This window comes from Anas platyrhynchos, chromosome 3 (assembly GCF_047663525.1).
Source record: "Anas platyrhynchos isolate ZD024472 breed Pekin duck chromosome 3, IASCAAS_PekinDuck_T2T, whole genome shotgun sequence".
Taxonomy (NCBI): Eukaryota; Metazoa; Chordata; class Aves; order Anseriformes; family Anatidae; genus Anas; species Anas platyrhynchos.
This window is the reverse complement of record NC_092589.1, coordinates 56,935,413-56,960,147: the sequence shown is the minus strand read 5'-3', so window position 1 is coordinate 56,960,147 and position 24,735 is coordinate 56,935,413. Positions and strand designations below refer to the sequence as shown.

Here is a 24,735-nt window from a genome sequence, read left to right as displayed (position 1 = left end):
TGATCTCACTGTAGCGACCACCAATAAATTCATCACTTTATTTTGAAATTCTACTTTTTAAAATAATCCATAACAAAGGTAACATTCTTAAGTGGAATGCATAGCTTCAGGATGCCTGTATCATGCCCGCACTCTTTATCAGCTGAGTCTAAGGAAACTAATGCCATGCTGATGTGAACATTTGCTGTGTTGACATGAGTTCCCTTGTCACTCCTCACTTACCAGCATGGTTCAGTGTGATTTTGGTGTGTACAAACCATGTTCGATTTCTGAGAAAACAAAGCCAGAACTTCTGCTACACATATACACCAGATGAGCTCTATGCCAAATCATGGTACAAGTCCAAACCAATGACTTTGCCCCTCACACATTTTCACCAGTGTGTTGTGGAGGACAATTAGTCTAGAGAATGAGACAAAACCTTGTCTGAAAGCAAACCTCTCAAATTCATACACACTGTAGATGTAGGATTGTCTGCAACAGACTTAGTCCACTCTTTTGCTTTTACTGCCTTCAGTTATTTGCCATGGTATACGAAGTCTAAGATTGCACTAAATACTGTATCAGGGACCCCACAGGTGGTAGTCCTGTGCTTGCATACCCCGGTTACCTGTCATTTCAATTATGAGTAAGAGTTCCTCTGAAATGACTTCAGATTGTATGATTTCCAATGGCTACCATTTCAAAGGAGATATAGTAGCCATTAGTAACCTTCAGTAGTCTACTACAAAAATAAGCAAACTGTTCTGTGAAGCAGCTCTGCAAACTTAGCCTGTGTTTTCTTATCTAGGTAGCATATTCATGCTATTAAGTGTACCTGTAGGAATTCCACAACTAGAATTTAGTTGTCAATTCTCTTGATAAATGAGGCTGATCAAAATCTAGTTCACTGTCCTTTAATTGTGCGGGCTTTACACAGATACTGAAGTACAACCTTCCCAAGATTATATCAACTATAACACTGTATATTAATACAGAGACTTATCTGACCCTTTCACAATATAAATAACAACGTAATTAAATTCTGTTAAGCTCTGAGGGTACATTACTTTAAAAGATGCACAACTTCACAACCTTTGCAGTATCAGCTGGCTTGCCAAAAACACTTTAAAAAGTATTCACTTGTGCATTACAGGGAAACTTCCACCATACCTGCTGAAAAGTATTTACAGTAAGAACTATCACTCTCCAGCTTCAGTATTTTGTTTACTGCCTTTCTTAGTTAAGAGCTGATCAACCATCTTTCCACAGGAATCACTGCAGTGTCATCAGACATAGCAACTCCAGGATGATTACTGTGGCAAGATAGGAGTAACTCTTCCCAGGAGGAGAGCAGCACGCTACCTTCACACAGCACATACACCCTCGGGAGGAAAGCGAAGAGACAACAGACCTTCATTGTTACCTATTTGTCTCTCTAGATCTGCTGCTTCATCTGGTGTTGCGCGTGGGAGGACACCAGGATCACTGAAACTAGTACGCAGCAGGGTCCCCATCACGAAAAAGAAAAGAATCCCACCAATTGCAGGTATAGCAGGTGTAATCTTCTCTGATAAATACGGACAACTGGAAAAAGAAAAAAGATTAAACAATCAATAACAAATAATGCAACTTGTTCTCAACAACTGTTTACCATCATAAATGCATATCAAGAATTCACTTTCTCACACAGATACATTGCTTTCTTTGGAACATTTAAGAAAGCTGACATTTCTGTTTCTGTTCTTGACACTTCTGAAATTTCTCATAATCTGTTCAGTATAACACAGGTTGAAACAGCATAGCAATAATCTTCCTAATATGCAATACATGCATTTACATAAGAAAATGTTTTTATTACAGGATATTATGAGCTAATATATTTACTGCCAACTTTCATGAAGTCAATACGCAAAGAGAGGGAGGGGAAGAAGGGACAGGAAGTAGACTGAAAATATTCAGCCATGAAGAGTAAAGCAGATAACATGATGAAATAATACAAACTGAAAATGTAATTAAATCTAGTTCATCAAAAAGAAGGTGTTCAAGATCTTAACACCTGTGGCACATTCCTATAACAGTCTTGTTATATATCAATATTATAACACCAGGGTGGTGTCCCAAAGCCTGCTAATTCTCTTAATCCATTTCTTGCAGCTTAATAAGCTTGTTTACTCATTTGCAAAGTAAGGTAAATGCAATGAGAGTGCACTGCAACACACCTGGAAACAAATAATCCAGCTGGTCTAGGGCAGCATCCACAGCCTTTTACCAGCACAGGCTCTATAGTTACCAGATTTGCAATATAATTACAGGTTTTAGAATTATATAACAGTTTTATCAATTTTCCTCTATATTTCACATGTAGTAAAAACAGAGCAGACAGCAACATCAGAATCTATGCAATGTATAAACATCTCTTTATGGTTGTGCAAAAAGAATGTGGGCATATGAAAACTTAGATATTACACAGTACACCACCGGTTACACTGGGTCATACAATAAGCACTGTAGGATCATCTCAGAAAATGCAGAATGAACACTCTCTTCTTAGCGCCTCTATTAAGCAGAAGGGACACAACACACAGATTGCTTCATGTATTTCTGATGTCTGCATGAGGAGTCATAACATAAGCCTAAAAACGACACAAGCCTAACACCAACAAGCTCTGGGCCTGAGGGCTTTGTCTCCAGTTTCCAGGTATCAATCAAGTTTAATTATCATCGTCTTCCCTCTTTCTGTTTGCTGCCTTAAACGATGATTCAGACGTGCCAGCTTCTGCACTGCATGTTATCCTCAGTGGGATGTTAACTCTGAGCAAGTGATGACAATGTCAACTTCACTGCCCATCACTTCAGCTGATAGGAAAAGTGCTTCCTTTCCCTTCCCATCCCATCAGCTACCACGTACCAAGCATTTATCTTCCTGCACCATCCCATTAAATGCACTTGGATGCTTCATAGTACATTGGGTTTAATGGATACCAGCCCAAATACATTACACGGCACATCATGTGGTCCACCCTCTGGTGGGCCACCCTTTCACCCTGCATGAATGTAATATTACTGGCAACAAAATATTAAACAGACAACTGGGAATTAAAATTAAGAAGGGGGGCAGGGGGAATTCATAGACAGGATAGATTGCTTAGATACTTGGGAACACACTTGAAAATGCACACTTCTCAGAAATCTGTTTCCAAGAGCCAGATCCATGAAACCAGTGCTAAGGGAAGCAGCAGCAAGACAGCTGCTAGATGTAGGCCTTGTTCCCTTACCCTCAGAGAAGCCAGGCAGAATGAACAACCAAAGGAAGCTTTCACAGCACACAAACACCCTACTGCTCATTTCGTTTCTTGCCACAAAGGATCATTGGAATCAAAACTACTGTAATACGCTCAGACAAGAGTACAAATATGCTGCAAGAACGTATTTTTAAAAGGATTAGGGGGAGCATGTACATTAATGAATGCTAAATATAGCACAGTGCTCTTATTCTTCTACTGCATTATTCATTACACATACCAAAGAAACTGCAACTGTGCTGAAGTTTGTTGACCAAACAAGAGCTGTATGTGTGTGAAAGGCACCTGGGAGGTAATCTTAGGGTAGCATGGTAGGTGCAATACGGTTTAGACACCAGTGCAAAAATAGCAGCATTGTCAACCTACACAGCTTACATCTCAACTTCTCAGCGACACGCACAGAGCAGAAACTGAAGGGCCATCTGAATAGTAAGGTGTTTTATTTTAACAGTAACTTCATATGGAATTGGTAGAAAGAACCTATTCCTTTAATGAAATACTGTGAAAGCCTTGCATTGCTGGAAAATGATGCTTTCACTACAGGAAAAAATACATGAAAATGTCTGTGCCTTGCTGAATCACAGTCCATCTCCAAAGAGAAAACACACACAAAGCCCTGCACTCTTCACCATATGCAATTGTAAGGTAATCTGCTTCTCCTAAAGGTGTTTCCAGGGTATAAAACCTTGAAATTTATTAACTTCAGCTTGGAATTGCTTCTGTACTTTATGCCTGCTAAAAAGGATTGAAGATGTGATCTTTGGCAGTAATAACCAAACAATGCTCCATGAGTTCAGAAATTAATTCAAACTGAAAAAACATTCTGTACAGAGGTTCGGATAGGAAGCCCAGACAGGACCACTCAGTCTAGTCTGACCTAAATAGCAACAAGCCCTATAATATTACACGGGCCTGCAGACAATGACATCTACCTTTTAGAAAGGCCCAATTAATTTGCTCAATTCAGGTAAATTCAAAGAAACAGAAAGTGTATACATCATTCGCTTTCTGCATTTGACAGCACCCTGTGTAGCCCTTTTTTCTGTGAATGAATATGAAGACAGATAATAGGAGATCACAGACATCTCTGGAAAGAGAAGTTCATATGGACTTTCTGCCCCAGACTTTGGAGGGTGAGAAAAATACAGCTAAGTATGTTCCCTTTGATTAACCATTTTTTCCTTTTTTTTTTCTTTCTTTTTTTTTTTTCCCTGGGCTATTAAAAAATAAATCCATTAAAACAGCTTCAAATTAAAAATTTGGATTTTAGCTCAAAACTATCAATACATCTGTAGAAATGCACTTGCATTTATAGAACTTGTATTTGCATATTCATATAACAAATGCATTTGTACTGGTACATTAAGTTCAATGTTATTTTAAGCAATTTATTTAAGCTATTTAAATTATCTATCATTCTACTTTCAGAATGGCCAAACACTATACACAAAAATAAGCATCATTTTGAGTATTTGCTCAAATTCCTTAATTAATTTGCTTCAGTTGAGTTTGCATCCCATTAGGGATTAGAGCTTTCCTCATATATTATTGAAAATTTCTTTCTGGATGGTGTTTTCAGATATTTTTTTTCCAAGTAAATATTAGCAGATATTTCCTGACAGCAAATTTCAGAACTTCCAAACACCGTCGGTCCCCTGCTGGCAGCACCATCAGTGACAAAGCAGCATGAAAACAAATCCCTGTCCTCCACATCAGCACAGCAAGTACAGACAAATCTTTTAACCTCATCTCTTGGTAACCACTAGACATGAACTAACATCCTCACTTTATATCTTAGACTCAGGAAAACAATTAGCCTTAATCAGTATTTGTAGTGATAGCACAGAAGAAGTACAGATAGGGGCCATCCCAGAAAATACATTTTTAGGACGTATTTTGTGGCCAGAGATCCCAGTACAAATGCTATTGTAGAAATGACTTCCTCAGAGAACCATGCTTGGTTTGCACATAGCAACGAGTAATACATCCTAAAGTTTCAATTTATTTAATAAGGTTTTTAATTAATTAAGGCTTTGTACAGATCATCCCTGGGTTTTGCCTGGCTTCTCAGCTCCTTTTTTGAAGCATCATGTGAAAGTTTGCATGAGTGTAGGAGGGAAATAAAATCTGCTGGAAGACTAGTCTGTCACAGCTAGATAAAAATAAAAACACGCTGGCATTTAAGAGATAATTATCAAGTATCGTGCCCGCGAATGAAGGATGCAGAAGAACAACAAAAGTAATTCTTATCACCCAGCAACCCTCTTAACTGCATAAGCATGCTCCCTGTGGCTACCAAGATGAGCAGAAAAATACATGTAGTAACTGTATTGAAGTGTGCGCACACTGGGAATCCTACAATTTTTGAGCTCTTCCACTAGAAAATGGAAAAACAAAAGAAACCTGCTTCAGGCCTGTCCTGGAAAGATAAAGGCTTTTCTGAACAGTTCACTGACAGTCATTGTTATTCACTGATGGGGAGATATAATAAATGACAACTCTATCCAGTACAAATAATGGATATTTAGACTGTCTAACTTGGAGAGAAACTCCATAGTTACAAAAAATAAAAAATAAAAATAAAAATATAGCCACTACTACAGAATAGAAAGAGACAAGGCTCTATACCCCTGAGAAACTTGCTAACCTGAGATCTTATTTATTATTTGCCAAGTTGGCAGACAAAAACAATGAAAATATAGATTTTATGCAAAGATGTACCATCACAATTACACTAAAATAGAGAGAGATCTATGAGCTTGTTTGGTGAGACCAATAATAGGGTACTATATGTCAAGCTTTTCACAGACATAAAACTCTTTGCAGCAGACATTAAAAAATATGTGCTCCCCAGGAACAGCATAATATAGTAAGTATAGTAGGACCATGTACCATCAAGCAAAAAATTACCAACTGCTCATTTTCCTCCATCAGCAATTGATTTTCTGTTTTGACAGGTATTGCCTACTTACTGTACTAATAAATATTGATGTGTGGGTGCTGTCCAATGCCAAGAAAAAAAACTTGCACTAAGTTCAGTTCCACGTGTTAAAAGCTAACTTCTAAATGAGACCCTGTTGCTTTCCTTAAATTAACCCAAGGGGTTTGCTTGCCCTCCCACTCTTATTCATGGTTTCTCTCAACTTCCCTTCCTTTCACCTCCACTGCATCACTGCTCTAAGTCACTCAGTCCAGTGCTTCTGACCTGATGTCAACGTAAATCTTTGTCATGTTCTTTTGTGAGCCAAGTCAGTTTACTAAAATGTAAGAAAACTGTTCCATTTTGTTGATGTCTGTCTGACAAATCACATATGCTCTTGGAAAAGTCTCCAGAGCACCAATGTTAGCATAAGGCAGGAGAAACAGAAGTACATACTAAAACTAGGAGACAGAAGCTTGGATTGAGAAAGAAGACCTTAATTTCAGCAGCAGTCAGTAAGCTTTTAATTCTGACTGCTGCCTTTTTTGAAACATTCATCTCTTTCAATTTACAGATGGAAACAGAGTGCCTATATAGATAGATCAAAGACAAATCCAGACTCTGGACTAGAACAGCAGAAACGCCTTATAATCTAGTTTTCTAATGACAAGTTACCAGTTCAAAGACAGCAGCCAAAGACGTGCATGTAGACCACAGCACAGGGAGACAGGGGAAGATGTGAGGATGGGTGAAAGATGAGGGTACAGCAAGAACCTTGAAGGCTACCCCTGACAAAGGATGATAAATGGGACAGAGGGAATTATCAGAGTGAAATAATTTCACTGTTCTAGGGTTGTAGGCTTCTGTCTTTTTAATTGTTTTCCACCAGAGTTTGGATCAGGCCCAGTGGTTTTCAGGCAGGACCACAGTGATGAAGCTGGGCCGAAATGAAGCCAGCCAGCCAGTTTGTAGGCTGAGGTCTGGATCAGGCGGCTCCACGGCCAGGCAAAGCATGGCTGTGGTTGAGCCAGACTCTGCAACAGCTCAACAGGGACTTAAGGCACTAAGGCTGAACTTCAGTAGACTTCCTGACCCCATGGGGGTGGAGGAGAGACCCCAGGTGATGCTGGTCAGGACCATTAGGGCCTGTTGGTGCACTCAGGGCCCTGACAGAACCCATGAACCCAGCTGTAGAGAGACAGTCCCTGTGAGATGGCTGGATGATGTTACATACCTGTGCTATGAAGGCTGCATTTGTACTGACAAACTAGCTAATAGGTGTTGGGAAGCCCATCTTTCCTCTCAGTTTACTCTATGCAATGAGAACAGCACATTTCTATATGAAAAATCATGTTTGTATGGACAGTGTTGTTCGTGGTCAAGATGGTAAGAAGTAATATCAAACGCAGACATAAGAAGATTGCCAAATTAATTTACTACAGAAAATACCAAAACAATCTTAAAGACATAAAACTGCTGCATCTAAAGCAGAGTTAATTTTATTGTATCTCTGCACTGTAACTTCTAAAAGTGAGGAAAAACATGAACATTTTTGTAAATTTAAGATTCATCAAAACATTTCATGGTAGCAGCTCCTCAGTCAGTGTTTTTTGGGATGCTCATGTTTTCACCCCTAACCCAGAAATTCCAGCATCTTACAACTACCTCTTCGAAAGGACCTTATTTTAAAGTTAAGGTGAAGAAACTCTTCAGAAACATCTGACAAGAAAAAAAAATACAGTTAGAAACAACATGCTGTGCATTAACCAGCTTATGGTTGATTCCTCATAAGTATGCTCTTGGCACACAGAAAATGTGATGCAATTTGAGTACAGATTAGTCTAACTAATGTTACATGAAGTGCCTAACAAGATTAGCTAGAGAAGTTCTGCATTAGTTTCCTCCATCTGCCTGATACCTTTATACAGCCTTTAAAATTCCTATCTGAATTTTTGAAAGATTAAGGAAGACACAGACTATATTCAATGGGATTTGAAATGTGCTTAGAAATTTGATTTATTTCATTCTTCTTTGTGTTTTGAACTATTTAGAATATTACAGAATCACAGATTGGTTGAGGTTGGGAGGGACCTCTGTAGGCCATCTGGTCCAGCCCCCTGCTCAGGCAGGGCCACCTAGAGCAGGTTGCCCAGGATCACGTCCAAGCAGCTTTTGAAGATCTCCAAGGAAGGTGACTCTACAACTTCTCTGGGCAATCTATCATACCCTTCTTCATTTCAGAATGGTTAATAAAATTCAAAAACTTGTTTGATAAAATAACACAACAAATATCACTCCTCTAATACCTGTATCATTCCAAAGCCAGGAAATTTGGTATCAACATTCCAAACATGTAAGGACTGTGGAAGAAAACAATAGCTAACAAAAGACTGAATGACAGCAGGAAAGGAAGGAATAGAGAGAATTTTATCTCCCGTAAAATCCAAAAAATATTATACCGTAATCATAAAATTGTATGTTTTATTGAATAATTTCAGACAAAAGCATTTAGCATTGCTTGAATGCTTTACCACTTATTCTATACTTTAAGATAACGGACAGACCTTAGTTTTTCTGTATTTGTTATAATGCTTGGGGGCAACTCCACTTAATTTTAATTCTAATTAACAATCATTTTTTAAGTGGGCATACATACAGAGTATCCATAATTATATGGTGCATACAAGCATCCCAGACTTTACCAGCACTTAGAAGTTATTACTTTAAAAAAAGATCAATATGATGAAATTGTGCAGATTACAGAACAGCATGATCTTTAAGCCTAATAAATTAGATACTTTAGAAGTTCTCTCAAAACCAGTGAAAAATAAAGTTAGCTTAATGCTATCCTGAACTGCAAAAACTCAACAACCAGTCTTGAAAGTTCATGTGAAAACCTGACACAGTTTGGTCTTTAATACTGATGTCAAAACACCTGAGCAATTTCCTAAGGTAAAAGACCTACAGAAACCTCCCTCTCCCTTGCTCAAACCAGCAAGTGTTCAATGGAACTGTTAGCCCCACTCATTCCATTTAGTGCATTACCATTAGAAACAGATCTACACTGGCTGAATTTTGATGGAGAGGTTTAGATGAAGCTAAGCAAGCACTGTAGATTATGACATTGTGTAAGATAAACCACAAGCTCCCTCTACAAGTAAAGGTCTTAGCAATCTATTGTAGCAGATATGCAACAATCAAAGTAATACCCTTGTGTGATCTCCCAATTTTCATTGCTACATGAATCAACTCTAATGAACCACTGTCAAACTTCAAAGCTGGGACAGAAAATGCATAATGCAAAAAGAGGCTTCTACAAAACAGATGTGGTTATTGAAGCTCCTACAAGGGCAATTAAATTTTATTTTGTTATTTAGAGAAGGAGCTTTGTTTGTACTAAACAATTTTAAGATACTGATTGCATCAGCTGTTGGACAGAAATTTCAAAGCAAGGTAGTAAGAAAATGGTAAATATCTAACTAACTACATCAAGAGCCTGAGTCTTATCAGCTTCTTTATGGAAAGCCAATGCACATATGACATATCCTTGAAAGACAAACTTAGAAAAAGCAAGTCTTCCAACCACACAGCAAACAGAGGCTTTCTTTTTTTCAATTTCTGCTCACAGACTAATTACTTGAGAAGCTAGAAATGTATCTGTACTTTAATTCTGTTTTTGCATGCTGCTAAAGGTCTGGTTTCCATAGTAAAAAACTACCAATTAATAAATTCTATTAGGGGTACAAGATCTCAATTTGTTTTAAACAGCTCATGTAGAACACTTGTTTTTCCTGTTATGCTTCATATTACTTCCTTATTATTTCTTATTATTTCCTGTTATGTGATTTTCTAATTAAACCATCAGTTTAATCCTAAGTACTTATGAACACAAATGAAAACTGGGCCAAAACAAAGGGAAATGTCTTGTGTGATAACCATAAATTCCTGAAGAACAAACTTTCAGGTGATTTTCCACTGGATTCTCTGGATATCGAAACCTATGCAAGTAAACTGCTCCCAGACAGCAGGCACTGAGCTTCCAACAAGAAACATTTTGTGTTCGCCCTGCTAAATGACCAAATGTAAAGCCTAACTCTTGCTAAAATGCAAAAAAAAAAAAAGAAAAAGAAAAACACACACATTTGTTTCCTGCTATTTTTCAATGTCACAGCACAATGAAATGAGTGCCAGTCATCCAGTAAGGATGTATGAGATGAATTGCCATTTTCAGAGGCACTCAAGCACTATGCGAGTGAGCTTAGCTATAAAATGAAATCCTAGATGTAGTCATAAGGGCCTAAGGATACCATATGCAGTGTCCTAGAAGGATTTTATTTTCCTACTCTCGTTTTCCCCCCTGCGTTTCTGCATAATTGCCAGTCTTTTGCATAGAACACACAAAATAAAGTTTTAATACTTTTCCCCTGTATTTTAGATTAAAGATAACTACTCAATGGAATGCACTAAACCAGAAGCCTTTGCGTTTTGTTGAAAAACAGAGCTAAGCTTCACAGACACAGCACTTCCTGAGGCTCCTTTACTTATGAAAAAATAAAAGAAAGAAAGAGAGAGGACTGAAGATCCTGCCCACACTACATATCAGAAGTGTACAACACAGTGTTATAAATAAAGCAACTAGGAGCATAAGACAAGGAGAAGCACAACAACAACAAAAAGAGTTTAAACCTTATCTTTCCCAAAAGAAGCAAGGTTAAGTAGCAACAATTCAGTGAACTGGTCATCCTTCCAACAGTCTTAAGAGGCACGTTTACACTAACCTCACAGGCTTGGGTTTTGCTAAGTGCTGACAGAGTTGTACCTGAAATGGCATCCTTTTTTCCTGCACTGCCTCCTCACAGCATCACCAGAACTCTCTTCTCCCAGCCTAAGCACTCGCTGGACAAGCAGACTGGCATCCTATAGGCTACTTCAGATTTAAAAAAACAAAACCCAAAACCTAATTGGCACGCATCATGCCAAAGCAATGCCAGCTCTTTATATCTAAATCCATATCTAAAATGAGTCAGTTTAAATATAAATAAATTGCAAGACCGGTTTGAGGCAAATCTGTTCTTTCATGGAAAAAATAATGCACCCAAAGCTTCACCAACACATAAAGCTCTACCACTACAAATATTTTGGTTAGCAAGATGTAATTTAAACAACTAGTAATAGCCTTTTATTATTTTGCATTACAACTGAGGTTTGTATGCAAGTCACATGAGTCCAGGCATTAAAACTTTAAGAAATACTATACCCTGCAAGACTGCTTCTAAATCAGAGTTAGCAATGTCATAGCATTTCATTATCTCCGGGGATGTGAGGAGAAAAGGAATATTGCTCCGAGTGCAGAAATATTTGTATCTGATTTTTTTTCATTTTTTTTTAAAAGGATGAGATAAAATGCTCTGTAGAGACTTTTATGTTAAATATTCAGTTACCAAACCTAAATAAGCATGTTCACATTTAAAATCAGTAGCTTTAGCACATCATGGTTTTCTCTGAAGTTCCAAAAATACACTAAGAACAGGTCCTTTCTTCTTGACAAAGACCACTGACTGAAATTTTTCATTCCCTATAGTATAATTCACCAAACGTTACTTCTACCACAAACCAAATCTGATTTATATAATCCATTTAAATAAGGGAAATATTTTCCAGCATATTTTCTCTTAAGCCAACTAAATCAAGAAATAAATAAAATGGAAAAATAGACAAAGTTGTAACAGGTGTTATTTTTAAAGTTATAAATGGAATGAGAATCATTCATATTAATGGTTAAAATTTGAGAGTATCACAGAAGATTCTGTAACAAGCTCAACAGCAAAAAAAAATAAATCCACATTTAAGAGAATGACTTTCATAGAAATGTCAGTCACTGAGGAACCACAGGTACTTTACAGCTAGGTGCTGCACATTAACTAAATATTTTGACTGCTAATGCATATAAAAAGACCTGAATGGAAGATGGACAATAAAGAAATGCCCAGATTTTACACTGTTTCTCAAAAACATTACACTTAAAATTCCCCCTCGGATAAGTATTTAAATTATGTCCTATGGATTTTTTGCTTTCTAGTATTTCATTAAAACTTACCTAATTGAGTTGTTATTGCAATCTTGTTCAGTAATTACCACCAAACCCAAATTTTAATGTAAATTGAACCACAGCGTCACAGGTAGCAGAGAATAACAAACTGCCACCCTTCCTCAGAGGTGTAATTTACTTCTTCAATTTAATGTCTGCTTATTTTTGTCAGACTGCCAAAAAATGTGTCACAAGAAGGTGAAGCAAGCAATGAAGGTCTTTATTATACCCATTGTAACTGTAAATTTCTACCTTTTTCTTTCAGCACGTTAATTACATAACCTGTTACTGCCTATACAACACAATCCCGAGGCCTACAGAAAGACCGCTGCTTCTGCCACTATTTATACTGAAATTTTAGTAGATGATTTTGCAAGTGGAATAATGTGATCGCTACCCCTAAGGCTAGCCAGCCGCGAAAAAACAGAGCAAAGCTCAGTTACTTTATTTTTCCCAGAATAATCCCTAGGGAGTTGCAACACAAGACTTGCTCTCTGGCTCGCCACTGTCCAGTGTGCTCCATTGTCCGCCCAGCCTCAGATGATGCTGGCAAACCAGGCAAACACCTCTGCAGCTCTTGGGCTGCACTTCGGCATATCCATGAAGACAGGAAAGCAGTTTGATAGAAATGGAGATCTTTTGACTACATAAAACTGAGTCTTCCAAGTGCTGGCTTCACGAGCCCCATCTTCTGCCAGGGGTTTGTCTTCAGCCAGGTTTGCCTTCCTTTCTCCAGCCTCTCCCAAGCTCACAGCAACAGACCCTAAACAGGAGGAAGTTCCACAGTTTGGTAATTTTCTGCAGTTGTTTTCTTCTGGCCTGTCCTCTGATTAAGTCTATTCTCCACAGAAATGTTTGCCTTTGGGATCTGCAAAACAAAATGCTGCATTCAAAGAGACTACCTTCCTCCAAGAATAAGAAATGTGCTGGTTATTTCAATAAAAATTATCCATAATCATTAACAACTAATGATTAATAATGACTTAAACACACAATTGATACCAAATTTATTATTTTGTCAATTTGTTTACTGCAACTTGAGATAGTTGGCCTAAATGAAATGGTAACGCCCTGCACGTTCTTCCTCCTTCCTCCCTGTGACCATCCAAACGTGAGTCAAACTTCAGGTGAGGTCTGGAGCTGCCCTTCATTTTTCAGTAGCTTTCCTGGGTTAAGGTACAATGTAATGGGGATTTACAGCATATTCTGTCTGCGTGTTCAGAAAGGAGAGACCTTGGTGCATCATGCTCCTGGTTATAGGGAGTCTCAGCGTAAGAAGGAAAGCTTCACACAGACACAAGCTGACAGCATGTACACACTCTTCAAAGAAGAACAGATGAGATTTCACACCTGACAAGATACTTGGAGTCTATATGGCAAATACTATGAAAGGGTGGGGGTTTTTTGTTTGTTTTTAAGGAACATTTGGAACTCCAAAAAAATATTTAAATCCTAGGACAACTTCATACCTACTTCCAAATATTACTTACTACAACTTAGGAAACTTTTGTTTGGATTGTTTTCATTTATAGGAACCTGCAAAGTAGTCTTCAAGGTTATAACTTGAAAGAAAAACCCAGAGAAACATCTTAATTGATGTCACCAATGGAAAAATAAAAGTGTTGTAAAAACACGGCGTAGGTAAAGTACAAAAAATGATAGTATTTTAGTGTGTATAAGCATTATGCAAATGCTCACAATGAGCATGTGATAACGCAAATTGTATGAAAGATGTGTGAAAGACACATACAACAGGGCAGCAGCAGCAGAAGTAATTTCTGTTTACAAATGAAAAGACCAGGAGCACAACATTCTATTTCTTCTCAAGTATAGAAAAACCCTTTTCCACCCAAAGCACAGGTAAGTATTCTGCTTTGCAAATGAAGTAAAGCATTCTTTATTCCAAGACTTTGCTTTGTCTGCAGAAGAAAAAAAGAACAGAAATAGAAGAACAAGGACAAATGGACTGTCATGCAAGCAACCTTAAATCAAAACACAGCTGTAAATCTAATTTTAGGTCTATTGAACTTGACATTACAAGCTTAAATAATATTATGTGCACTTATTCCTCCAAGAGCAATTATTCTGCCCTCTTATACTTGAAAACAAAACTTCCCTTTTCACATCGATTAAACAATAATGTTACCTAGTGTCTCATTATCCTGAAAAGTATCAAACCCTCAAAGGATTCACAGGTATGAAGCACACATCAAATAATCCATCATATCACCGTGGACACATTCACAAATCAAAACCCAGAAGCCACACGAGGCAACTGTACTACTTATTTGATGAACTGAGTACTGAATTTGTGCTTGTTTATTTTTAAAGCTCTTCTTAAAGTAATAAACCAAATTATTCTCACTGCTGGACCACTTCCATGCTTTTCTCCTGCTTGACACTGTCAGATACCTTTCCTTTCTCTCTGTAGAAAGAAAGCTTCTTACTAGCAGACAAAAGCTTCTAACAAGATTTTGCTGAAAGGATGAAAAAAGGACTGAAGACTACACAGCTTACAGACAGCAGACATGATCCTAAACTACACACTATAATCTAGAGAGAAATTCACATTTCAAATGTATACTAATTAAAATTCTAAACATTGCATTTTGCCCTGGATTGCAAAACAACATCGCTATCATCTCTGTCCCAAATACATACTAACCATCTATTAACTTGTTTAAAACATGCAGAAAACAGGAGATGGAGGGGGGATTGAAGTAAATATGCAAGAGCAGAGTGCAGTTTTCTATTCAGAAAAGCTAGAAATCTCAAGAGTGCCAAAGGCCAAGCTGTTGGTATAACTGCATCCATGCCCAACAAAAAAATTAATGTAACCATCTCGGAACTGAAATTAAACAGAATCACAGAACGGTTTGGGGTCATAGCCATTAATTCATATGAGGCCCATTATTGGTGTCCAGGTCCAGACAAGCACCAAGATAAGACCTCTGTGCACTTTTATTCCATCTGTTAGAACAGTGAATAGCCATTAAAATGAAATAAATACTCTGTATCTGCTAAGCTTGAGTTCCAGGCTTGTGTTTCGGGCTCATGTACTGCACAGAAGGGTACAATGAGCTCCCTGTGAATGTCCCCAGGTCAGCACAAATCTCACCTTTTGCACTCAACGCACTATGTTGTTTCTCCACAGCAGTAATAATTATTCACGTCTTTATTTGGATCAGTAACCTAGAAAATGTAAACACTTATTCCGCAAGCCTGTTCTAAACCAGGATAAGGTCCCAGTTTCAAAAAGCAGCATCTAGGTACATGATTACTACCGACTGCAATTGGACCTAGATGCCAACATAAATCTAATCTGTGAATCTGATCTAATCCATCCTCTACGAACCCCTTCTCTTCCTTTTCTGGCAATATACATACACACATCATCATACTAATTAGAATAAAATTGTGTCCGCAACTTGATGTTCCCAAACTCAGCACCTAGCTAGATATTAAGACCAACAAAATGGAATGAAATGGAACGTCCTCTGAGACTGAGGTCCATAAACTGAACGACCTGCATTTCTGTTGCGCATAAAGAATAATCATCACAAAATTTTCACAGTAATTACAGCTACATTAAAAACTGCAATAAAACCATAAATGAAACAACCTTTAAAATAGAAGAGACAAAAATTACCCCAACAATTATTTATTTATTTTTTAAAAAAGATGAATAAAAGCAAATACTTTTATATAGATTCTTTTATTGGTTTAAATGCTACTTCTTCACCAAAACACACTCTCTAAAGCAAAGGACTTGTGCTCTTTCCTTCATTTTTCTGTACCGTTCTTGAAAAGCTGGGGACTTTGCTCTTGTTAAACTCTTCCCACCTATCGCTGAAGATAAAAGAAGTTAAACCTTAAAACTGTAATAAAATAAAATTCGTAATTCTGAAGGATTATTTCTATTTCACTTAAGACTAAAGTAAAAAATAAAAAAATCTCCATGCTAAGCAAATCCAACAAGCGTAAGTGAAGTGTAGACCAAGGCCCTGGAAACATGGCTGGCCAAAGGTGATGTGCTGCAGTCAAACTGGTATAAGAAAAAGCCTAGATTAGGGAAGCAAACTTTGAAAAGTATTGAAAATATATGGCTTAAACACCAGTTGTTAGTGCATTCCTGTGAATATCCTGCATTGCAATCAGCTCTATTTTGTATATGACATTATACTACTCATGCTAAAATTAGCTAAGACTATATATTCTTTCAAAAAACAAAGCAGCATTCCTTATTTTTTGATCTATTCTGTGCTCAGATGCTTGTAGCTTAGCCAACCCTCTACAGCTGCCTCGACACCATGCCAGTGAGTCCACTTCCTCAGCCGTTCTGTGCTTAGGAAAGAATCCCCGGAGACCCCAGGAGCATTGCGCAAACAATGCCGCGGCCTCTAACCGCTCCTAAATGCAATATCCATCTTTGCTTCTTTTGTCTCTCTTGAAGGGCGGAGAATGTAGTCTTTGGACTTTGTTTTTGGTTGATGAAATGATGTTTTGTTTTCTCACAAAAGGGTGATGGATTAACCTAAGAAAGGCCATTCAAGAAAGATCAGCAGCAGTTTGGTGGATAGGACAGGACCAGGAATCAAGTCCTCTTCCTGGATCAGCCAGGAATCTGTTGTGTGACCTTGAGCAAAGCCAACTCACCTAATATCCCTTCATTTTTTTGGAACATACACCTATCCAGGACACAAGCAAGACAGGATTAAGTATGTGCCAAATTCCGTATGACTATAAAAATACACACACACACCAGTTATTTATTTTCAGTGTTTCTGTTTCTTCTTTTTTTTTTTGTTTTGTTTTGTTTTGTTTTTGTATTTGCTGCCAATGAATCCTGATCATGGTCTTGGACTCTACTGTACAAAAACACTGTCCAAGCAACAAGCAGATCAGCTGGAATCTCTAGGCAATACTGAATTACAAATAATTGTTAACAGGATACACAGCTTGGCTTATACAATACAATAGGAACAAAAAGGGAGGAGGACTTAAAATAGAAACTCCATATGTTACTGTGCTGATTATTAGTTGTCTCAGGAAAAACCTACTGTGGTTACAAAAAATAAGAAAATACATGGAACCAGAAGCATTTCAGCCTCTCATAAAGAGACAGGGTGTAAACCTGTCTCTTGATAAGTTTAAACCATATTTTCTAAAAAGATACTGAATCAGACTCAGGCTTAGAACTTAACTGGTTTGCAAAAACATTCACTTAATAGGAACCTGATGTTGACAGATATGTTAGCAATAGTTTCTTTCCAAATATAGCCAGTGCATGTCCGTCAAATATTTTAGACAATAGTTCTGCAGAAATTACTTTAAAATTCTGGGGGGGGGAAAGTTTCTTGAGATACTTTAATTCTCTCTCTCTTTTTTTTTTTTTTTTTTAATGTGTAATGAGTGATCTTGAGAAACATACCTGTTCCAAGAAAGTATCTTCATAAAAAAGCCCTAAACTTTCTGGATTACAATACCTGGGCCATGAAATAATCAAATATTAAGTATTTACCACTGCGAAGAGTAGCAGTAGTCTCTACAGACCACAGTGATTTCCTCCCCCGGCATGCTGACAGAGACTAACTCTGCTGACAGTGCCAGCTTAAGCTCCTTTTCCTCTCGCCCAGCCCAGCCATTTCCACCCCTGCCTTGTGCTGACACAAATGTTTTTGCAGCTACATGGTGAATAGGAAACGGTCCCGACTGACACCCTCCCCAGGAAAAAAGGAAGAGCAGGAAGTGTGCTAGGGCAACAGGTTACATGGATGGTGAAAACTTTTTGGTTCTCATCGTTTTAGTTTTGTCTCTCAAATTTCAGATTGTTAATAAATAGTTCATCAACAGCCTTCAAAGATCTGAAATCACCTTCAGGCAAATTGTAAATATACCCATAGCAAAGAAAAACAGCAAAATGCTCATTGGCAAAATCAGATCTCTCCATTTGATTGAAACATGCCATAGGACTGAGTACAGCCTGACAGTGTACTAAGTACTGTGCAGTAACATTACAAGGTACAGCCGTAATCCCTGAAGTATTCTACATACACACTGCACCTGCAAGAATCGAATAATCTAACAAAAATCTTTAAAGGGAAGCGGCAGATATTAATAAAGCCTACTCAATTATTTACCAAGAAGTACTTGCTGCGTGCCATAATTTAGATGATTAAAGAAACAACTCACATCCTTACATCCCAGTCTTTTCCAAAAACTGGACTTCACTGTCTGTGGAGTGAAGAGACCAACCCCACTGCTAGGGTTCAACAGTCCCAAGCGTTGTCCTTCAACCCTCCCCTGTGCACATCAGCCTTTAGAAAGAGTGCCTTGTTCATGTTGAAATGGATCCTTCAGAAGGTAACAACAATACAGCTGCCTGGGGAAGCATCCTGATGATCAGTTCTCACAAATAAAAATGAAACTTCTTTTCATAGTTAGCCTGCAAGCCTACCTCGGCACCTGACAAATACTTCGGTGCTCCAGCTGTGCAGTCTCCAACCAGGGGACCATTCCCTCTGCTCAGCAGGGAAACAACTACAGAGCTGACTACACCTCAGAGGCTCTTTAGACGTGAGGATGTCATAACTCCACAATTTTAATGATCCCAATCTGGCAGGAAAGAACAATATCCAAGTGTTATAGACCTATAATGAAGAGAGAAAAATCTTTTTTTTTTTTTTTTTGAAGGCATTTTCAATGCAGCACTGAAAGCTTCATTTTTGTTCCTTTCAGCACTGTTTCTTTCTCCAACAAAAGCAAATTTTGAGCGACAGAAAAGTACATTTCCCTCTCTGCCCTGCAGCTCACTCCGTGACTGTGCAATCAATGACAAAGTCTTAAATGGGAAAGAGAAAGAGAAAAAACGACATTGCAGTGAATGATGAATGCCATACAAAAATATATGTCCTTGTATAGCCTCGAGCTTCAAAACAAGGCAAGTAAGATCCCTGAACAAATGCAAACATTCAAGAGACAGACAATCCTTTGTTACCAAAATTCGCTTTTCTTTGAGCATCTCTGGCAACTACATGCATACCACCACTGCTGTTTTATTAAGTGACATGATATTAAGTTAATTAGGTCAGCACAATTGAATATGACCGGCAAGCACTGTCCTGTTATAAAGTGTACAAAAATATGCTTCATAAAAAGACCAATTCAGATTATGAATTTTGTATGTTATGCAATTATATGCTTATATGTTATCAGGTGAGCTTTGTAAATTCTTTCAACTTCTATTACAATTTTTCTGGCACCTGTTTTTTGTTTGGTCTGACAATGGAGAATGGAAACTATCAATTGCACTTTGGGCTTTAACCAGGTCTCATCTGCACTCCTCAGTTGCATCATCTTAATTAAAGGCAGGATTTAAAGCAAGTTGAAGCAGCTTTATACCCTATAGGCAAATCACCAATCCACTTCAAGCTAATTTATGTGCAATTCAGTAGACCAAAGCAAAAATGTCTACAACAGCCATTATGTAGAAGGTATGGAAACTCCCCCCTGCATGTACAAGCTGAAACTTAAATGAACTTTTCGTGTAAAGTCAGCATCATGGCAAGTTTGGGGATTATATGAGCCCCAAAGGGTTTTTTTGTTTTCACACCTAAGGCAAGTCAGGAAGACAACTGAGGGCTGAGGAATTCTCCAGCTACAAGGAGAGCACAGGAAGAGGTCCTTGTATCAGTGGGAGCTGTAGTCATAGCTGCAGTTCGTGAAGAAACTGAACCTGAACCTGCTCTTTCAGGAGAGGTTAGAGAGCAATGATGGACATTTGCACTTGAATGTAAGAACCCAGGAAGACACAATGCAAAAATTAGAAGTACTGGTTCAGGATATCAAATTCACACCCTAAAGAAACTACAGAAAAAGATACTAGGATGTCAATGTGAAAGCTGAAGGGTGTATGGTATTCAGGAAAGTCAGACACTGAAGTGACAAGCAATGTGTTTCCAACTAGAAAAAAGGGTTCCTTGCATAAAGCACAATTAGCTTTGGTCAGAATCACTTAGGGAAATGATTGTTTAAAAAGGTTACTTTCAGTACTGCTAATGGGTCACAGCAATTGGGCTGGGAGATGAATAGAGGTTAAAAGAAAAAAATATCTCATTTTCACAAATAGACCAAAAACCAACCAGTATCAACAGTAGTGTTCCTGACAGACAAAGGCTTCTTCAATGAAAAAGCACTGCTCTAAGAAGCAATGTTAATTACAATATGGTTTTAGATTGCAGGAAGGACTTTACAGAGGAACAGGTCATAGAAAATAAATTGGTATTAAAGTGACTCATTTTTTTAACCACTGAAATTAAATGAACAGATAAAACCATCTGATTTGAGATTGTGCCGTGCTCTACTGTGGGGCTGATAATCCAGAAAACTGAAAAAGCAGTGTATTAAAGCAGAAACTGCATAGGAAGATTTCATAACAAAACGATGAAATTAGTTACGTTATCATATGACTAGCAAGTAGCAAAAAAATGGATTTATGAAAACAATTCAGGCAAACCTATAACTCTAAATTTACCCTAAATACCACTAAAAAGCTTTGGAACGTGTTTTGAAAGAAAGAACTGCAGAAAGTACACAGAGATATACTACAAGGTGGCTCAGTATCTGCCTTTGATGAGATTAAAAAAATACCTAGACGAAGCAGATGCAATCCCACCTACTCTATCTAAACTTAAGTAAAAAAGAGTATGATATAATCCCACCTGAAGAAGAATGATGACTGTACAACAGTGGTAAGCGGGTACGAGGCTTAGTAGAGAGAGAATGATGATGGTGATACCATAAGGTGAATTACCAGGATTGAATAAGGGTACTCACAGAGCTCTTCAAGTGTCAGCAGCAGTTTTACTGACACAATAAAATTGGAGCATGCGTGCAAAATGTTCTTAGTGCACAGAACACTCCAGAGGACTGGATATTAAACACAGGGAAATTAAAGCACAAAGACTGGGGCAATTCTCACAGAGAGCAACGGAAGACATTTCTGCCGTGCTGTGGTGACTCATGTCCTAGACATGACAGGAAGAGTGATAGAGGGAACAGGGAGCCTCTGGGCCACGGACGAGGATGTGGCCATTAAGGCACCAAACGTGATGACAGACAAGAGCAGGGAAACGACACAAAAAGTTATGCACAGCAGTGGTGACACTGGACTACTGTATTTCGGTGTGTCCTGTCTGTGTTTGTTTCCAGGTGTGTGTTTGCCTGTGTAACTGCTTACATTCCTGAGCACCCAGGCTGACATAACACCACGGTCATATGCTGCTCTGGAAAGAGTGCTGGTATTGTCATTCACTGCTTGAAAGAAAAGAGACTTGCTATTCGCATATTTTACATTGCTGAGAGTTCATCAAGTGCAACCACAGATACAGAGATATAAAAGTGCAGACGGTGTATTTGAGGACACAGGAAGGAGGAATACATCCCTTATTTCAAATAACTCGAACAGCAAACACAGGGCTTTCCTTCCTTCTTCGCTGAGACACAGGCAGGCCATTCAGCGGACTCCTAACAAAAGGAACTACTCATCTTTGAGAGAACCTCTCATTTAAGAGCTTTACAGCATTTAGGATAAACAGACACCAACCAAACCACTGAAGTAACTCAGTTTTAATACTCCTACACAGAACACAAAGACAGGCCTATAAACCCAAAACTCTAGAAATCGAAAATGCAAGGCTACAAACCAAGAGGCTCTTGTTTTATTTCAATCCACAAGACTTCAAATATTCAGATGCTTGCTGGTGGATACAGAACAAGGACTTAAACAGAGCTGAAATAAAGACTGCCAGATACTCAAAATGGCACTAACCACTGTGTAACACGCCCAAAATAGAAATGGGACGACCAAAGTCCCGTCTCACACCACTGTTCTTCCTGCATTTACTCCTCAGCTGAGGTGAACAAATAATAATTAAGTCAATGTGTAAAATCAGTTATACTCCAGTGACACACATCAACTTGGATTTCTTCACTATTAAAACTACCGAAGATACTCCTACTCCTTGTCCTATCCAGATCTACGTTCACACTGTCTAAATCCAAATCATACCCCATTTTGCAAGGACCTACACAGTACCCCAAAACTTCATGCTGCTCAGACTTGCCAAAAATCTCTATCTCACCTAAATCATAAGCAATGCTCACATCAGGAGAATGATTCATTAAAATTAAGACACTGTCAGGAGCTTACCTATTGGAGGAATCTAGGAGAGTGAGAAATTTCTGAAGAGCATCATCCATTATTTTTACTTACACAACCACATTTTAACTATAGTTGGTTTTGCAATTTCAATTTTCCATGCATAAGTCATCAAAACATCAGTGTGAAGTACTGAGTGTGTATCTGACAGCCTGCTTCAATGACTTTGTGTCAAATTAGTACAATTTTTAAAGCAGATTACTGATCCTAGATTACTGCTACACTAAAGAACCCTAATTTATTAAAAGGACTGTTATGAAGAAAAGTTGATTTAAATAGACACAGAAATCAGCATCACCAGAAACAGCTGTTTACATCCAATTTTATGCAGAAGAAAAAATACAGGAAGATAAAAATATTTTCTCAGATTACTAAGTGATTACATATACACAATAATATGCAAGTGATGCATATACATAATATAAAACAAGCCATTGCCTACAGAAAATTATGTATTCTGTAAAGTACCCCATAGACTGGCAATTAAAAAGTCAGTATTTCTGACTTATAGTAAATAAAGTGAGTTAGGGAAAGGTACGAGTTGATTACTATTATTTAGATTAGCATTTTGTGATAAGAGATAAAAGTATGTTATTGGCAACTGTTTGAAAACCTGCAAAAAACTACTATTAAATAGCAGTATTTTAAATAATGATTAAGTTGTATAAAAATAGTAAAACGTTGCCTCTAAGAAACATTCAGGGATAATGGTAAAGCTGCACGTGTACATACCTTTTGCATAACCGAAGGATCTGTTCTCAAAGGTGGCCCACAAAGATGACCAAAGGACTGCAGAACCTGCCCTGTGGGGAAAGGCTGAAGAAGTTTGGTCTTTTCACCCTGGAGAATAAAAGGCTCAGGAGGGACCTCAGCACAGTATTCCAGTACTTAAAGGATGGCTACAAAAAGGAGAGAGGCTCTCTCTTCACAAGGAGCAAGAGGTACAAGCTGCACTGGGAGAGGTTTTATTCTGATATAAGAATTTATATATCTCTTGCTGGGAAAGCAGCTCAGCAGGCTGCAAGCAATCCTGGACTGAGTGTGTTGAGGATAGCTTCCTGACAATTGACAAATTGACAAACCAACCAGAGGAGAAGTGTTACTGGATTCGGTGCTCATGAATACAGATGAACTCATGAAAGAGGCTGAGATTGGAGGCTGCCTGGGCTGCAGCAACCATGCCCTGGTTGAGTTCATGACCTCAAGGAACATGGGCCTGGCAAAGTCCAAAGACAGGGCCCTGAACTTCTGAAAAGTGAGCTTCCAGCTGCTTTAAGAATTAGTGATGAGATCCCTTGGGACAGTGTCCTTACAGACAGGGAACAGATCAGAGCTGGCAGCTCTTTAAGGACACTTTTCTTAGAGTGCAAGAGCTCTCCATCTCCAGGTGTAAGAAATCAAGCAGGGAAGGAGGAAGCCACATGGCTGAGCAAGGACCTGCTGGGCAAACTGAGGTGTGAGAAGGAAACACGTGGACAGTGGAAGCAGGGACACGTGGCCTGGAAAAGTACAGGGATACATACTGTCTGCATGTGTAGGGGTTCTCTGTCTTCACTGGCAGTGCAACTTCCCGTGTCTCTCAAGGCCCTGGAACTAGGCGATCTTTAAGGTCCCTCCCAGCCCAAACCTTTCTGTGATATTCTCTCACTGAGCATGAGATTCATCCCTAGCAGACAACCAACACACAACAAATAATGCATTTTAAATCTTTTTTCAAGTAGTGCATTTGCTTGATGCTGTCTCACTCCTAAATGAAGAAATCTAGCTGTAAGAGCAGCCACCATTTTAAAGCAATAAGCCATTAAGTAAGCATTTCTCCTCGCTATTTTATTTTGCTTCCTCAAAACCACTTCAAACTGTTATTTTTACTCCTGATATTGCTGGACACAGCTAAGAGCTTAGAAGAACACGTTACTTATAAATAACACTTTCACTCTCAACATGTTACATCACACTAAAACCAAAACAATCAGAAAAGCTGACAACCACACACCAGATACAATCAGTGTACACCAAATATGGCACAACATAATACGCCAAACTAAATATCCAATCTCGAGGAACTTCTCATCTACAGAAGACAGGTCTTTTACTAAAGCTTCCAGACGTGATGGCCAAGGTTACAGAAGTTTCAGCTCCTGCCAAGCATCTTCACTGATCTCCATAACAGGCTGGATGCCTTGGCAAAATGGGGAGTGAAAACACGCCTTTTGCACCAGGAACT

At 38.4% G+C, this 24,735-nt stretch overlaps 1 protein-coding gene across 5 annotated transcripts in view; it reads right to left on the bottom strand.

The window, feature by feature from the left end:
- ZDHHC14 (zDHHC palmitoyltransferase 14) overlaps positions 1-24,735 on the bottom strand; it is a 107,160-nt gene that overhangs the window by 48,661 nt on the left and 33,764 nt on the right. For 3 of the 5 annotated variants that reach the window (XR_011808336.1, XM_027454401.3, XM_027454403.3), the window contains exon 2: positions 1,394-1,566. Coding sequence is in view for 4 of the 5 variants with exons in the window: in XM_027454401.3 (XP_027310202.1) it covers positions 1,394-1,566 (173 nt within the window). In the remaining variant the exon portion in view is untranslated. The remainder of the gene's footprint in view (positions 1-1,393; positions 1,567-24,735) is intronic. The other 2 variants (XM_027454402.3, XM_027454404.3) reach the window with 1 other exon arrangement.